This window comes from Apus apus, chromosome 17, assembly GCF_020740795.1.
Source record: "Apus apus isolate bApuApu2 chromosome 17, bApuApu2.pri.cur, whole genome shotgun sequence".
NCBI lineage: Eukaryota > Metazoa > Chordata > Aves > Apodiformes > Apodidae > Apus > Apus apus.
Genome location: NC_067298.1, coordinates 11,276,441 through 11,293,146, shown reverse-complemented (window position 1 = coordinate 11,293,146; position 16,706 = coordinate 11,276,441). Strand labels below are relative to the sequence as shown.

The 16,706-nt window shown below is 51.7% G+C and overlaps 1 protein-coding gene across 3 annotated transcripts in view; it reads left to right on the top strand.

Annotated features, from left to right (window-relative positions):
* SLC39A11 (solute carrier family 39 member 11) overlaps nt 1-16,706 on the top strand; it is an 81,287-nt gene that overhangs the window by 48,096 nt on the left and 16,485 nt on the right. For all 3 annotated transcript variants that reach the window (XM_051635193.1, XM_051635191.1, XM_051635192.1), the window contains exon 7: nt 11,908-11,977. In XM_051635193.1, the coding sequence (XP_051491153.1) occupies nt 11,908-11,977 (70 nt within the window). The remainder of the gene's footprint in view (nt 1-11,907; nt 11,978-16,706) is intronic.

Genomic DNA, 16,706 nt, shown 5'->3' with positions numbered 1-16,706 from the left:
TGGGGAAGGTGCAGAGACTGGCAGCAAATGCTGCTGCTCCGTTTTACCCGGAGGAAGGGAGGGCAGAAGGGAGGTCAGCACCGAGGGATGGTGGATGTCAGGCTGATTTGAATCATCCTTGTTTGCAGCTTCTCCTGGGAAGCAGGATGGTTCAGACAAGTGCCCTGGGGCCAGGCCATGTGAGAGCTGCCCTCTGCATGGTGAGATTTGGCCAGGGGCAGCCCCAAGGGTGGACACTGCCTGCTTAGATACAGGAGCTGCCTGTAATCTTGCTTTTCTTTATAGCTTCTTAGAGATTTAGCCAGTTTTAATGTCCTTTTATGTGTCTCCTGGTTTATGACTGTCTGGAGGAGAGCAGCAGATGGTGGCTTTGGTTCTGCTTTGGCTGCTGTGTGTGTGGGATCTTGCTGAGATGAATCCTCAAACTGCTGCCACCCTGCTTGGTTGGCTGGGACCTGCAGGAAGCTGATGGGGACCCCCTTGGCCCAGTCCCCTGTTGCAGCCATCTCCAGTGGTGGCCAGTCCTGTCCATCACTCCTTGGCTGGTCTGTCTGCACATCTGCCAAAACCAGCTCCTGCCATCGAGGGCTGTAGGTGTGTGATGTGCTGCTGCTTAATTGTTAGCTGGTGGAGACGTGTCCAAAACAGAGGGTATCTTCCCAACGGTGAGGAGGGACCTTCATGGTGAGGTTTGTACCTAAACCCTGGTGTGGTTTGACATCTCCCAGGTGAGCACCCTGCAGTGCTGGCATCTTACTGCCATGCAGCTGTGGCTGAGTCCAGGTGTGAGGTGGGATGCTGGAGACTGCAGCTTTTTAAACCTTGCAGCAAGGCAGCCAGGTTCAGCCAGAGCTCGTCCCTCAGCCCCAAACCAGTTCTGGTGTTTTCTGTGGTGGAGCTGATCCTTGGATAACGGTGAATTCGAGGATGCAAAGGGACTGATGGTCCCTGAAGAGGAGGGTATGGAGAGAGGGGTTTGTGGATGGCTGCAGCAGCACAGAGGTGGTGTCATGTGCTGTCAGATTGGTGCTCCTTGGGAGGGGAGGATTTCCAGGCTGGTGACTTTGTCATTAGCAAAAGCTGATTGAATTCCTTCCCCTGGGACAGGTGCTCCCGTGAGGAGGCTGGGGCAGAGAGAGTGATAGTGCAGCTCAGTTAGAAAGCAAAGTGACTGTTTGTATGAACGTTCTCAGAGATCCATTAAAGGCTGGTTACATTCATTTTGAATAATGGGGTTTTTCTGTTGATCTATTGAAACTGAGACTATTTTACAATTGTTGACTTTAATATGCATTTGGTACCTGCTGGGGCTGGCAGAGTGTGGGAATGGGAGCCACTGAGCTGCACAAATTAATCTGTGTCTCATCTGCGTGATGCCTCTGTCTGGCATCACAGCAGAGCTGCTTCCTCTGGCACTGCTGCTGGTAATGGCTGTTGGGCACTCCTGGGGCACCTTGGATTGCTACTGGAAGGCATTATTTTTAGTAAAAAAAAAAAAAGGAAGAAGTTTTCTTTACAGCTTGCATTTCAGACAAGCGGGTGAAATGGAAGAGGTGGGGAAGGGAAGGTGTCTGGGTGTGGGTGAGCATGTTTTCAGCCATTTGATGAAGCTGAAGTGCTGCAGATGACCAGGGGAGCAGGGGGCAGTGCTGGCCCTGGCACCAGCTCAGCCTGTGCTCACCACTCAGAAAAATGGGACAGTCATAGAAACATAAAATGGTTTGGGTTGGAAGGGACCTTAAAGCTCATCTAGATCCAACCCCCCTGCATGGGCAGGGACACCTCCCACCAGCCCAGGTTGCTCCAAGCCCCATCCAACCTGCCCTTGAGAACTTCCAAGGATGGGGCAGCTACGGCTTCCCTGGGAAACTTGGGTCAGTGTCTCATCACCCTCACAGGAAAGAACTTATTCCTCATGTTGAACCTAAATCTTTGCTCTTTCAGCTTGAAACCATTCCCCCTCATCCCATCACTCCATGGCCCTGTAAAAAGTCCTTCCCCAGCTTTCCTGGAGCCCCTTCAGGCACTGGAAGGTGCTGTAAGGTCTCCCCAGAGCCTTCTCTTCTCCATGCTGAACACCCCAACTCCCTCATCCATCAGCAATGATGCACATTTGAACAGCTGTGAATTTTTTCACAGCACTTTCTGCTCCAGTGACAAAAACCATCCTGGGATGTGGCTTTCTGAGGCTGCTGTTTGATGTCCAGGGGGACCCTTTTGGCACGGATGTGCCAGGGATGGAGCAGTTGCTGTTTGCAGTGATGCTGTGATGTGCTGGCCCTGTGAGCAGCTCGGGGGAGGAGAAAGGTCAGGTTGGAGGCAGCCCACGAAGGCAGAGCTGGGTGTTCAGTGCTAACCAGAGCATTTCCCCCTGGCAGTGGCTCCGTGGGATCCGGAGCAGCACAGCTGGCTGCACGTGCTGCCTCTGGGAAAGGTTGATTTAACCTTTTATTAAACCTCCCATTAATTGTCGCCTTATCAGCACATATTTTGACATTTTCATCTATTAAGCACCTCGATGGATTGAAAAGACTTGCTCAAAGTCATTAAGCTTCTGTGCGAGGGGGTGGAAAGCATGGGGGGGGGGGGCAGCTGGGAGAGGGGCTGGCACTTGGTGAAGGATGTGGTGGCAGCCCCAGCCATGGGTGATGCTCTTGGCATCTGCCCTGCTCGAGGTGAGATGCCACCAGCAAAGCCTGGTCCTGTAAAGGTGGAGGTTAAACAGCAGCTCTCCCATGGGAACAGCAGGGCTCTCCCAGCTGCCCCTGTGTTGCTGTTTCCCTGGCTGGTCAGTGAACTCCAGGCTGCTCAGTCTCACCTCTGTGCCTGGCAACATCATGGAGTAGATCCTCCTGGAAAGTCTGCTAAGGCAGAGGGGTTGGAACTTGATGATGTTTAAGGTCCCTTCCAACCTTAATGATTCTGTGATTCCCTGTCCTGCTCCCAAGGGCTGCGTCTCTGCTGCGGATGGGAAGGGACCCTGGGGACTCAGCTCCCTTGGGACCTCCCTTTGCTCCTCCTGAGCAGATGAAGACTGAGGGTTGAAGTCTGGGGTGGTGCCTTGGGAAATGGCCTGTGAACAACAGCCTGACATAAATGTAATTTCATGCATTAGGTGGGCAGGGTTGGGAACAGCCCGGGGGGGTTTCGCAGCCCTGCACTGTTCCAGGGGGGAGAAGAATCACAAAGTCCCTAATTCCCTGCTGACAGCAGCTCATATTTCAAAAACCCATTTGTAGGCAGACACCTGGAAAGGCAGTGGAGAACTGATAATGTACCTTTATCTCTGCAGCATCTTTTTGAGCTGGTGATCAGTGTTTTGTAAGCAGTAACAGCCTCAAAGGTGACAAAAGCCAATTAAATGCAGTAGTTTCACCAGCTGGAATGAAGGTCTGCTGAAATATGCATGTGGAAGCTCCTTTTCTTTCTTATCCCCATCAGAACTTGCAGGTCTGTTGCATTAAACATCGGTGAGCAGTGGCCTGGGAAATCATTTGCATGCTAGGAATGGAACTTAAAACATCTGTGATGGATTCAGGTTGTGTGGGGTTGGGTCAGTCCCTGCTTTTTTTTAAGGTTATTTGGGAGTTTTGTTCTCCCAGAGAAGTGTTTCCATGATGAAGGTGCTTTGGGATGTTGGGAAGTTACTTTAATTCTTTACAATCAGGCATCTCTGGTGTAAACAGTGGGCACGTGCTGCCTCATCAGCTCCTGTTCAGCCGTTGCAGCTCGATAGATTGAAGTGATGATTTGCTCCATGCTGTGCTGTGAGATGGGAAGAAAAGCAGATCAGGATGGGGTGTAGATGGCTCCTGCGAGGTGAATCAGGAGGTGGCAGAGGGAAATCACTTCCTGATACCCAAATTCTGTCTTGTTTAACGGATACAAAGCCTTGAGCAAGACCATGAGCTTCTCTTGGGCTGTGTTTTACCCCTATATCTGTTGCTGTGAGTTGCTCAGAGTCACCTTGTGTCACACCTGACCAGGTTTTGCTCTGAGCAGTTTGGGCTCGTTGCTCCCTTAGTTCAAACCAAATCAAACCAAACCTGAACCCCTTCATCTTGGCTGGTTGCCCTCAGGTGGGTTCACCTGATTCTGGAGGCTTTTTTTCAGACAAAACTCCTGTGAAATTGCCAGGAAAGCCCCCCGGGATAAGGCATTAAAGGTGGCATCGCAGCTCCCTGGTGTCACACCCGGCACTAAGTGACTTTCTTTGTGTCCGTTCTGCTGCCAGCTGCAGATTTTGGCTGTTTGCTTTTCTGGGTGATGGGTGGCTCAACCCTCTCATCAAGCTGCTGTTTTTCATCACCTCTTGCATAACCTTGATGGGACCCACTTGCAAATCCCTGGAAGACTTGGGGGCAAAGTCGTGACATTCATCTTTTATCTTTCACAATCAAAGCAGCAGCGCTGAGCTGTCCTGGGCACGTCAGAAGCTTTTGAGATGTTTCTCCTTCTTTCAGCTTGGTGCGTGCACCACGGGCCTCAGCCACTGCTGAATTGGTGCTTTATTAATGCCTGGAATGGGTGAACTCCTGAGTCATTTGTAGAGCTGTCCTGGAGGGGGAGAGAAGAGCCCAGCTAGCACATGATGCTGAGGCAGGTCTGTGGTGGCTTGCCTTCAATTCCCCACCCAGAAAGACAGTTTCTCTCAATTTTCAAGCTGCCTGGCTCTGCTGTGCTTTCCTGCTGCCACTGCCCCCACAAACCTTTATCAAGTTTTACCCCCTGTAGGGATTTCCCCCCCCCAACCGTGGGGCTACCTGGGCAGGCACTGCAGGGCTGCCTGCTGGTGCTGGCCGTGCTGGGGCTGGCAGCTCTGCACCCTGGTCCCTGCCACACTCACACCTTTTAGTTGCCTGCTCCCTCCAGGGCATTACAGTGTAAAATAGCACGGAAATGGGTTTATTTCTCTTATTGCTTTTTTCACAGCCAGTGCCTGGGAGGGGCAGCATCCCTGGAGCTTCTTGATGCTGCCTGCATCCTCCTGTGGCTGCAGACAGTCCTGAGAATAATGAGTGCCTGGACTGCTTTGTCTGAGCAGATTAATCCAGCTGGTGCCTGGGGTTTTGTTTTCCCTGTTGGCAGGGTCAGGATGTGTGGGCTGTGGCCTGTGAATCCACAGGGAAATTGGGACCTGGCTGCTTCCCTGTCCCACCATACGTTCCTCAGACAAAAGCTCGTGTTTGTTGGAGAGGGGATGAGTAAGTCATCCCACAAATAATAATACATGCCACTACAAACAAATTAATCATTTCAGTTTTGTCTTTGTGTTCTGCTGGAAGGATTTTTGGTTAGGGTAATAATTAGGATCTGGCCTCATTAGCTGGTTTCAGAGAAGGCAGAAAAGGTGTTGAAATCCTGCTTGGCCAGTGTGACTTTGTCACAGCTCCTGTGGGCATTGGGATCTCCACGGACAGCTTGTGGCTGAAGGGCTGCCACCAGGGCACACACACGGTCACTGCTTAATAATAATTTGTGACAGTGGAATGCTCGGGGAACTCCTGCACCTTTGCTCCATCCATGCCATGATCTTTTGCTGCTCCCTGGATCCTCTTCACCTGCATGTTTAGAGGACAAGGACATCTCCATGGTTATCTCCTGCCGTGACAGACCTGCCTGAGCAGCTGCATCCCACCTGGGCGAGCTGAATCGAAGCCAAACTCTTTCTCATGCAAAGTGAGATCTACCACTTTCTGGCTTGGTCAAGCTGAAAAACGGGGGGAAATGGTCTTTCTAAAATAGCTTTAATTTTCTGCTTGTTTGTCTTGTAATGGTGGATACCTAGAAACATGAACATCACTGAAGTCTGGTCATCTCTGCACTTTCTTATGCAGTAATGGTAAAATTATGTTGCTTAGAGGGAAATGGGGGGTAAAAACCTTGAAGTTTGAATAGTGGCAACAGGGACATGCTGAAACTCCCATGGAAATACAAAACTCATTATAGCAAGATTAATTTTCCACTAGGAACTTAACTTCTTCAAAGAGCAGGATGAATAATTGGTGGCATGTTAGTATCTGTAGCACCTTCCTAAAGGGAGCAGGTTCCTTTGCTGACCCAGGAGAATTAGCTTCTGAAATCCCTGTGGGAGGAGATAATGTCACTCATGGCTCCATTAATGCTGCTGCTGGGCTCGAGGGGCCGGTCCTAAGGTCCTAGGCTGTTGTAGCTCTTGGTAAACCAAGGAGAAGGACTTGGGCAGCTGTTTGTGAGCCCAGCAGCAATTGTTTTACTTAATTAGAGGATGATTTTGCAGTGAACCTGCTGAGTGTGTCTCCAGCCCAGCATCTGTGTTGGTGCCCACGGCCCAGTGTTGTGTCAGGTCTGTGTTGGCTCCTGCAAAGGGTATCTCAGCATCACAGACTCTTCCCTGCTGCTAAATCCATAATTCATTCCCTTTTCTTCCATGTGCCAAGAGGCACATGCCTCTGCTGAGCTGTGGTCTCCTTACCTGCCCCATGTAATCTTAAAATTCCGTGTTCCCAGCAGGCAGAGCTGCAGTATTTCTGTTCTAGGTAGAACTTCTTCACAAACTTCTTTTCCCCTAAGCTTTGTCCTCCCTCCAAGCCCAAGGTTCTGCCTCTGCTCAGACTGTGGGAGCTGGGAGCTGCCCCTCTGGGGCTGTTCCATCAGCTGGGCTGTCAGGAAGCTCCAGGGTGCTGCCATGTCACTGTCTTTTTTCCTTAAGTCCTTCCTACAGGATAACAAATTGATTTGGAGATTAAAGTGAGTTTTGTTTAGTGGTTTGGGTTGTGTTTTTTACCATTCCTGTAGGATATTGTTCTCCACCCACAGCCTGGGCTCGTTTTCTTGTTCTTTATGGCATGTAAGAGTAGCATGACAACTGGAGTTAATTTACTTGCTGCTGTAATTTATCAAGGCCCCATGAGCAATGCTGGCTATTGACTCTTTTTGGATTTCTAGGGAATCTGAAGGGCTTTTATTTTCAGTTGTTTCTGTGAACAGCCCTTCTCCTGAGGGTGACGAGTGCCTTCCCGCGGTGGCTGTGAAGCTCATTTCATGCTCAGAAACGGAGCTGACAAGGGCAGGAGCTCCATGAGCCCCAGGAGACACTGACACTGGGTTTGCAGGAGGGTTTTCCAGCTGCTGATGGAGATGCAGAGCGGGCTGGGGGGCTGTGATCCCAGCTGCATAAGCTGCCCTGAATAGGATTTAAAATCTCAGCCTGCTTAATTTCACCCGCTTCTTTCTGCTTGACAAGCTCTGGTGGACCCAGGAGGTGGGTGGTAAGGGAGGGGTTTGATGGGTTAGAGTCAGCCAGTTCTGTTTTAGCTTGATCCTTTGAAGTTGGGCTTGTGTGGTATTTGCAGCTGGGGGCTGCTCTGTTGGTGTGGAAGCAGCCACTGGGCATGGCTGGACACTCCAGGTGAGGCTGGAGCTTCTTGGAAAACAGGTTTTGGAGAGCATGAGAGCAAAGAATCAGCATTCAGTGCTGTGGGCAGTGGCAGAAGGTGATTTCAGATCAGGCAAAGTGGGCAAAAACAGATTTCAGACTGGGGAGAGAGAAGTAGCTTCCCAGGGGAGTTCAGTTTCTCCACCTCTGTGTATTTGGGGGATTTTCTCCCCTTTGATCAAACCCCTGCAGCACCAACCATGTGTACCTGAGCAGCCAGTCTGGGCTGGCCGGGGCAGCCCTTGTTAACAGCTGAGCCTTCTGCTTTCAGAGTAGAAGCATCTCTTCAGTAAACATCTCCTTTTTCATTTCTTTGTGTATTTTGTCCATTATCCTCATCCAGGTCTTTGGTAGCAGGGCTGGTCAGAAACTGGCAGAGCTGCATTTGGGTGCCCCAGGACTATCCCATGTCTACTGTGGGCTGCCTCAAAGCCAACACCTTGCTCCAAGGAGAAGAGTTCCCTGAAAAGTGCAGTGGTAGGCACATTTTTTTGGGGTAATCCAAAGGCAAGACACCCTCGTGTAGCTCAGAACACCACAGTGATGCACTGTCTCAGGAGCCAACACAGTTCCCTTGTTGTTGGAGAGCTTTGGCTTCCCCAGGAACATCCTGGCATGGGGTGGGAGCCTGCAGAGCTTTCCACATTAAGGGGAAAGAGATAGATCAATGCTGGGCCTCATCTCAAAGCCCATCCCAGCCAATTCATGTGCTCCTGTGGATTAGAGCAGACAGGAACATTGTCACTGTCCTGCTGGCTCACTGAGATGGAACATCTTGTGCTGTTCTGCAGCTCTGCTAATGGGGCACTGAAGTGAAATTGAAGTAAAAATAAACCCAGAGCTGCAGCAGCATGCCACACACATCTGAGTCCCCTCTGCTCACCCGTGCTTGAATGCTGAGGGGCAAGCGTGGTGGAGCTGGGGACCTCAGGCCAAGCATGAAGGTGTTGAAGGAGCTCTGGGAGCACCATGGTCTTCACTTTGCGCCTTGACAGCTTTTCATGTGCTGTGAACGTTTCTCCTTGGCTGCTCTGTCTTGTGGTCATTGTGTCCTCCCATGCTGTCATCTTCTGCCTGCCCATGGTGCCTGGGGGTGACTCTGAGCTCATCTTGCTCCCGTAGCCGCCTGGCGTTACCAGGAGTCTCTGCAGTGTCCCCCCAGCAGTTACTGCTTTTCAGTTGGAGGTTTTGAAGCTTTTTTTTCCCTTTTCTTTTCTTGGAAAATAGCTGAGAGGAAAACGTGCCTTTTCCAGGGGCTGTGCTGGCTGAGGTTGTAGCTGATCCCTCAGTTAGTGCAGGATTAGTCTGATCCCTGGGTAGTGCCTTATCAGGATAAAGCGCCTTGAGTTGTAAAGCCCAGGAAGCCCAAGAGAAGCAAAATCCCTTTGTTTAGGTTAAATATAGGCATTTTCTGGCTGAGATTGGTCATATTTTTCTTTCTTTGTTCTGCAACTCTGCACAGAGGTGCCCATTAGCAGCCCTGCCTGGTGCCTTCGCCACGCGGGCCCGGCAGCCAGCGGGGTTGTGTGGACCCTCCCGCTCTTCCAGCTCCATCACTGGTTGCAAGAGGGGCTGGCAACTGCTTCAGCCATGGGAATCCTCGGGAAAACCCCTCTCTGACATGGAGAGGTTTTCTGTGGGGCGTGTATGCCTACCTGCCACCCTCTTTCATGTCCCAAGCTGTGGGGTTTTTGCCTTCCCCTCTGCAGAGGGGTGGCCCACCACAGATCCTTCAGGTTGCCCAGGACTGTGCTTCTCTTTGCTCACAATGGTGCCAAGAACCAGGAATCACACAGGGTTGTTATTTTCCAAGCTGCTGCCTGAGCCTGCAGTGGGTAAGGAGACCTGCTCTCCCATACCCATCTTCAGTGACCTAATGTCCTAGTCCTCCATTTGCGGAACCTCCAGCGCGGTGTTTCTGTAAGTGGTTGACATAGAAACGTGGACCTTTCCCTTCTGGTGTCTTTTCCCACCTGAAGAAGCCACTTGGTCTGCTTATAATATAAGTATGTTTGGAATACCTGAGAGAAGGGCTGCGGCTGGAGGGCTGAGCTGGCTGGGAGCTTGGAGCGTGGGCAAACTGGCAGCAAGGTCTTTGTTTTCCATTTAAATCCTTGTGTGTCTGCTTCCTGACCTGCAAGACCCAGGTGTTTTGAGGTCTGACCTCTTCTTTGAAGATGGTATTGAAGTGGTGAAGTTATTGTGTGATCTTGGCAGGCTTTTCAAAATGAAATGTTTGAAACAAACCTCAGCAAAGGGCTGAGTGCATCACACAATGTTTGCTATATGTAATTTAAGGCTTCCTGAGCCCCAGCAGTGACCGTGGATGTGCTGGGGTCCCTGCTGCTTCTGGACCTTGTGTGACACCAAACTTGTTTGGTTGTGAGCTCCTGTTGGATGCTCCGGGGTCACCAGGCCCTTGGCTGATTGGTGGCCATACTTGTCCTGCCCCATCTCTTGTGTCCTCTCCTGGGCAGTGGGGACCTGGCCAAGCCCATGGCTGAAGGCTGCTGTGTCCCCTCCTCCTCTCCATGCTGGTGACATCTCCACCATGCTGCAGCTTCCACCATCAGCTGCTTCTCCCTCTCCCAAACAGCACTTCACTACGCACCATCTGTTGATTTCTGGTTTCCCATATTTTCTTGCCATGTATCTGTAATTTGTAGTTCCATTAATTGTGCTGCTGAGGTTCTTGCTCCGTGAGACTTGCTTTGCAGCAGGAAATTGCTGTGGTTTTCCCCCTGTCAAAGCTGGTCTCATTATTTGCACCAACGAGCCCTTCTGTCCTTTGCATTTTGCTCTCTGGAAAAGCCTCAATTAAAAATAAGTATTTTGGAAGAGCAGTGCCAGACCCATTTCATGGAATCATGGAATGGTTTGGGTGGGAAGGGGCCTTAAAGACCATCCAGTCCCAACCCCCTGCGTGGGCAGGGACACCTCCCACCAGACCAGGCTGCTCGAGGCCACATCAGTTCCTCTGGCTGGTTCAGTAGCTGGAGTTATCACCCAGTCGTGGCATTTTAGGGACAGTTTGGAGTCTCGTTGCCCCATGACCCCATACGTAGGGCTGATGGCTGCTGTTCCTTTCCCTTTCCCACCCTGAGCCTTGGCACAAGCCTTGGATCAAGGCTCGGAGTTGTCCAGTGTTTCTGTTCCCCCTACTCAGCCTGGACTGGAGGATGCAAATCCTGTGATTATCCCAGTTAGTGCTGCTTTCTGTGGTCTGTTTCCAAGGCAACTGGAAATTCAGAAGACCACAAACACATGCACAGTCCTCTTCTTTGGAGCCCTTATCCTCCAGTAGACAGGTAAACACTCTCAGTGCCATTTCCAACCTGTTGGAATGCTCATCTGAAGAGTCCCCACTGGCTCAACAGGGTAATTGCCTCCTTCGAAGGCTGTAAAGCCCAGGCAGCCACACAACCAGGTTGGCTTTTGTTCTTTGAATGGTTTTCCCCACCTTGCCTTGCTGGGAGGAGAGTGACAGCAGAGGCTGCAAAACCAAAAATAGGCATTTGGAAAAGAAACCAAACCCAACAAACCAGTGGCAGTGGTTTGATGCTTTCTGAAAATAAGATTTTTTATTTTTTTTTTTCTGAGAGGAAAGAGGAAGAGGTGCCAGGGGTGGGAAGGCAAGAAAAGTTTGAGGAAGGGCAGGAGGGAAGAGGGAAGGATGGAGCAGTTATCCCTGAGGAGCTCCACAGAGGAGGCAGTGGTGGATTGCAGGTCTCCTGCACCCACTGCCCTCCTGGAAAGGCTCCTTGGCTGTTTTTTCTTTGGGGTTTATGGGATTAATTGTAATCTGAAAATATGGGATTAACTGTAATATAAAATAATCTGCAAGGTGGGAAATTTCCTTGTGAAGTTTGGGTTTTCTTCTGCTTTGAAGACTGTAAGGGTGTTGTGCTGGTATTTGCGAATGGGGAGACTAGAAAGGGGGAAGGTGGCATTTCTGAGACCCTGGGTTCCCAGCTCCCAGGGAATTAATGGGAGAAATTAGTGTTTGGTTCTTTTGCAACCCCCTGTGACACCAGTTCAGCTGCCCCTCGTGGAGGCAGCTCTCTGCAGAGAGGTTTGCCAGGCTGGAATCCTTTTGAACAGAGGTTGTTGTTTTGCACTGCTCTGTTCCTTATGGAAACAGCATTTCAGCTGGGGGGAGTGGGGGGGTGGGTTTGGCATCTCTTCCTCTCCTGTGCACTCATAAATACTGAAACCATGTTGGCTTCCTGAGGAACTGCTGGTTTGGGTTCATAGTGTGGAAGTACCCCACTTTGAGCTTAGATTAAATTCATTTAGATTAAAATGAGCAGAGTGACTACCTGGACTCAAGAATCTTAAATGTCTTTTGCTACCAGAAGAATTCTGTGACCTGGCCTCGAGTCCTCCTGTCCTGCTCAGGCCAGTCTTTGCTCCCTTGAAGCACAGAAGGAGAGACAGGCTCAGGGCTGGTTTAGGGTTTGACCTTACTGTTCTTTTCCTTCCTGTTTCAGAGGGTCTGGCAGTGGGAGTTGGATTTGGAGCTATTGGGAAATCAGCCTCTGCGACCTTCCAAAGTGCCAGGTAAGGCAGGACCCACCTCCTGCTCTGCACGTGTCAGGTTTTCTGTGCCTTTGCCTCCTGGAGGTTGTCTGTCTGTCTGTCCCACATCACTACCGAGATGCATTGGCTGAAACTTGTCTGGAAGCACAAGTGTGGGTGGAAGGAGCAGAAGAAATTCCTAGTGCAGTTGCATGTTCCTAGTGGTTGTGCTTGTCAGATGTGACAGAAAAACACTGAGGTTTTCCACAAAAGCAGCATCCCAAATGGGCAGGAGCAGCTGCTGGAGCTGTTGGAAAGTGTGTGGTGGCTTTGTTTTCCATTCCTGCCAAGCAGGGCCACTAGATTTGTAACTGGTGGCAATAAAGCCCCTCAGTTCTCCCAGCATCCCTGCTCCAGCCTCGCCAGCAGCCGCTCTTACCCAGGCTGGTTTTGGCAGTTTGCCTGACCCCTGCTGTAATTGCTGTGGGTTGGGGACACTCAGGGTGTTCAGTCTGTGAATAATCTGTCCAGCCCTTAAGGCTCGTGGGGGCAAGTGCTGTGATGTCTCAGCCTCCTTGTTCCTGCCAGATGATTCTTGTGGGGCCCTGGCGCTGGGTTTGGAGCCCTCCAGGTTGTCCAGCCTCTTCTCTGCCCAGGTACAAGCTGTGCTCATGAGAACCCTGCAAAAACACAAGCAAAATGTGCTGTACCTGATACCCTGTTGCTGCTGATGGGGACCCATCCTGATGTCACAGGCTGGCACTGCTGCCCCTGGTGCTTCCATCACAGCAGATATCATCCAGATTTGTAGCAAGAAAAGCTCTTGACAAGGATTTTCTCCAACCTTTTGAAATAAAAGGGTCTTCATAAAGTCTGTAGAGGCTCTAGGGATGCTTGAACAAAAGGACATTTTTTATTCATCAGCTGCTCAGTAAAAGCTAAGAAGCCAGAAGCAGCTGGTTCTTTCTCTGTATTTACAACAGCATTAATCATGTTAGATGAAAGGTGGAGTCAGTACCATGAAAGTAACAATGCAAATGTAGTCAGCTGCAAAAGGAGACAAAATCACTTCATTGCCATCAATCTGCCTGTCACTGTCACTTGCGGGCAGCCCAGAGAGCACTTGGTGTAGCTGCTCCTCTGTGAAGCCATTTGGAAATATCCAAGAGAAAAATTGTAGGTGGCTAATTTGTGTTATGTAGGCTTAAAAAATAGCAGTGGAATTATACTTGATGTGAGCTAATGTGAGAAATAGAGGTAAATATTTTGACACATCCAAAGGGGAAATTGCTCAGCTCTTTGGGGATGCGAAAGTCGTGATCCCCCTCGTGTCCGTTAGTTTGAAAGAGATTTTTAATGAAACGGCTGCATGACTCGGTTTACCTCCTCCATTCTGCTTCCCCCTGGGTGTGACTAACCACATTAGCACCAAGCTGGGCTGAGCTGCCTCTCCAGAAGGCTTATTCCTTCAAACCTTGAGTCTTGCAAAAGTATTTATGAGCGCTCCGACGCGCTCAGTGGAGATGCAGGTGCCTGAGGATGCTTGTGGTGGCTGGGAGATGTTCCCAGGATTGGCTGTGACTTGCCCTGACCTGGCACTGACCTTGAGGACCTGCCTGGTTGCGTTGTTCCCAGAGGGGTGAAGGCTTGGCAGAAGGCTGAGTTCATTCCAGCTCATTGTAGGGCCCTGGTGAGACACAGCTAGGCTGCGTCCTGAAGGGCTGTTTTTGGAGCCAGGGGCTTTGCAAGGAAGCACCATGTTTGCTTATTTGCAAGAAGGGGAGATCACCAGCTGTTCTGCAAACCATTGCAAGCAGCCAGGGGCTGCTCTAGTCTGGTTGGCTTTGATCAAGCTCAAGGGTGAGCCCCTGTGCACCAGAGCAGCTCAGGTGGGTGTTGGAGCAGGGTCCCTGCCTGCCTCTGCCCTCTGTCACGGTCCCAAGTGCTTTTCCCTTTTCACATGGCACTGTGATGCTCTCCAGCTTAGTTTGGATGAGGGTTAGTGCCCTGTTCCCAACTTTACAGGCATCCCAGGAGGCTTTTCCTAGGCTGAGCACTTCTTGCTAGCAGTTGGAAGGTTTCTGGGTGCTGCCCGTGGCAGGAGGGGTGTTGAGGGGCTCCTGCCCTAGCTGTGCCCTTGGGGCTGTGTTGGTGCAGAGCTCAGCCCTGGCTGAGTGTGGCAAGGGCCAGTTTTGGGCTTTGAGGCACAGCAGGGCCAGTTGTGCTGCAGATGGGGCTGGCTGGGGGCTGCAGGGGCTGGTGAGCACCAGCACGGGTGGGGTAAGGAGAGCCCTGCAGGCACAGGTGATGGTCTGAGTCAGAGGCACTTTGGGATTTGGTTAAAAGCCAAAAAAAGAAGGAAAAAAAAAAAAAAAAAGGGGTGATTAGGAAGCAGGGATGGGCTTCTCACCTTTTGAAACACCCGATGCTTTGCGTGTGCTGGTGTCACCTCTGCCATCCCCTGCCTCTGGGCTCTGGTCGTGTCCTGCCCGTTACCGCTGTCCGGGCAGGATCGGGCCCTGTGGGCTCCTCCATCCACCCCATCTCCCCGGAGCATCTCGGAGCTGCCTGCCCGGCCCCTGCCCGCGCTCGTCCGCGTTTCTTTGCTGCCACCGGGTGTGCAGGCTCCGCTCCTGCGATCTGACGTTCCGCGGCTCCGCTGCCCGTGCCGGGCTCGGGTTGCAGCCCCTCGCCCGCCCGCTGGTCTGACTGGGGCTTGGGGCGTGAGGGGAGCCCGGCCGGGGGTGCCGGGGAGACGTGGTCCCGGCCCCGAGGAAAGGGGTGGGGGTCTCAGCTGGGGGGCTGGGTCTTTGCTTTGGTGCACAGCTGGCCAGCGGGGCTGCCGTGGCGGGGTCGGGCTGGAGCCTCTGGCAGGGGATGTGGGGCTTATGGCGGTTTAGATGGGGCTTAGGATGATCCAACTTCTGGTTTTGGGGTGTTTCCCGTGGGGGGCTGAGCTGCTGCTGCTCGTCCTCGGGCAGGAGCATCCCTCCCTCCCTCCTTCCCTGCTACAGGGGATCCCTCCCTCCCTGCTGCGGGACTGTGGTTCTCCTGCCCCGTTCCTCACAAGGATAAAAACATCAAAAAGTCCCGCGGGCTGGAAATAGTGTCCCAGGACAAAGCTGCTGTGGTGAGAGAAGAGGAGGAAGACCCAGAGCACATGTGTGCCCTGGCACTCCTCCGTGCAGGGGAGCAGTGCCCGGGGAGAAGCACTCAGGGAACAGCCCTGGGAGGGGAAGGTCCCCTCCAGATGTGAGCAGGGAGGCATGAGCTGCTCCTGGCTGCTTTCCAGGCAGGAAGGTAAAGAGAAGGGCAGCCATGTCTTAAAAAAAGCTCTCTTACCTCCCCCTCTTTGCACACTGTAGCGTGTGGGGGGAGGAAACCCTCTCCACCTTGTGTGGCTGATTTAACAGGAACCAGATGGGGCTGGAGCTGCTGACATCGAGATGGGCTGAATTTGCACTTCCCTCGGCTGCTCTGGGGATGCAGTGTGGGCAGAGGGGCAGGCAGGGGGGCAGGCAGGGCTGTCCAGTGCTGGGGAGCTTTGTTGGTGGCTTTCCCAGGACAGGGCAGGTCCCTGCTGTCATGTCTCCATCCACAGGGGCTGCGGCACAGAGGAATGGCACATGTCAGGGTGGTCTCCTCCTTTCCAAGTCCCTGCTGTGTCTTTTGGAGGACAAAAGCACCCAGCAATGAACCCTGGGGTGACCCTGAGCCCCTCATCACACAGGGGTTATACCTGTCAGGGAGGAGATCCCATGTGCCCACTCTGCCATCCCTTCTAGACCACATCCCTTCATGATGAAAGGTTATTATTAAGGCTGGAAAATCAAGCCCACAGCTACTGGAACATGCTGGAAACAAGATTGCCAGTGGACTTTCTGCTAGGATCTTTGTACACACACACTGCAAATTGTGCTCTTTGTCTGGATGTCTTCTCCCCTTCCCTCCCCGTCCTTCTCATTTGGCTCAGGCTTCCTCCTGGTCATAGGACAAAGGGTCTGAGGTGACAAGTGGCTCCTGCCTTGTCTGAAAAAGTGCTGATCTCACTGGGTGTACATTTCCTGGGCTTGTTTCACTAAATACATCCCTGTGTAGTGGTTTGAACAGCTGAGCCTGGTGCTCTGTCCCCTTGTATCTTATGTCCCCTTACATTCTGCATTTTAGTACCTGGCCCATTCCTGTGCTGGCTGCTCTGGGCACCTTCCCTGTGCTGCCAGCATGGACAGGGCAGAGCTGCTTCTCTATTTTTTCCATTAAAAATAGGAGATGAATTAGGACAGGGTGGACCTGGCTGTTACAGTGAACAATGTGGCTGGTCAACAGTGAGAAATGGGAAATACCTGCAAGTCTGGCTTGAAAGGACAGAATTAAACAGGGATGGGATTTTTCTGCACTCTTCCTCTGCAAAAACCATATGCATTTTTATTTTTAAATCCATCCCTGTTGCAGGGGTGGAAAGCTCATGTCCCTGCTGATGGCCAGGAAAGCAGAGGTGTCTGGGATGACCTGCAGTCTCCAGGTTTGCACTGTTCCACTCTGGTGGTTTCTGTGGAGCAAGAGCTGCGGTCGAGCTCTCCCCATCCATGTCCCCATCCCTGGGTGCTGCTCCTCTCCTGTCTGACACTAGGTGGTAACATCCATGTTCCTATCAGCGTATTCTAGGCAGACTGGCACAGAGTTCTGTGTGATTCCGTGGTGCATGGTCTCGCTGGGCTGGAGAGTGAGTCCCAAATAAGACTTTTTGGGACTCCTGAATGTGGCTTTTTGG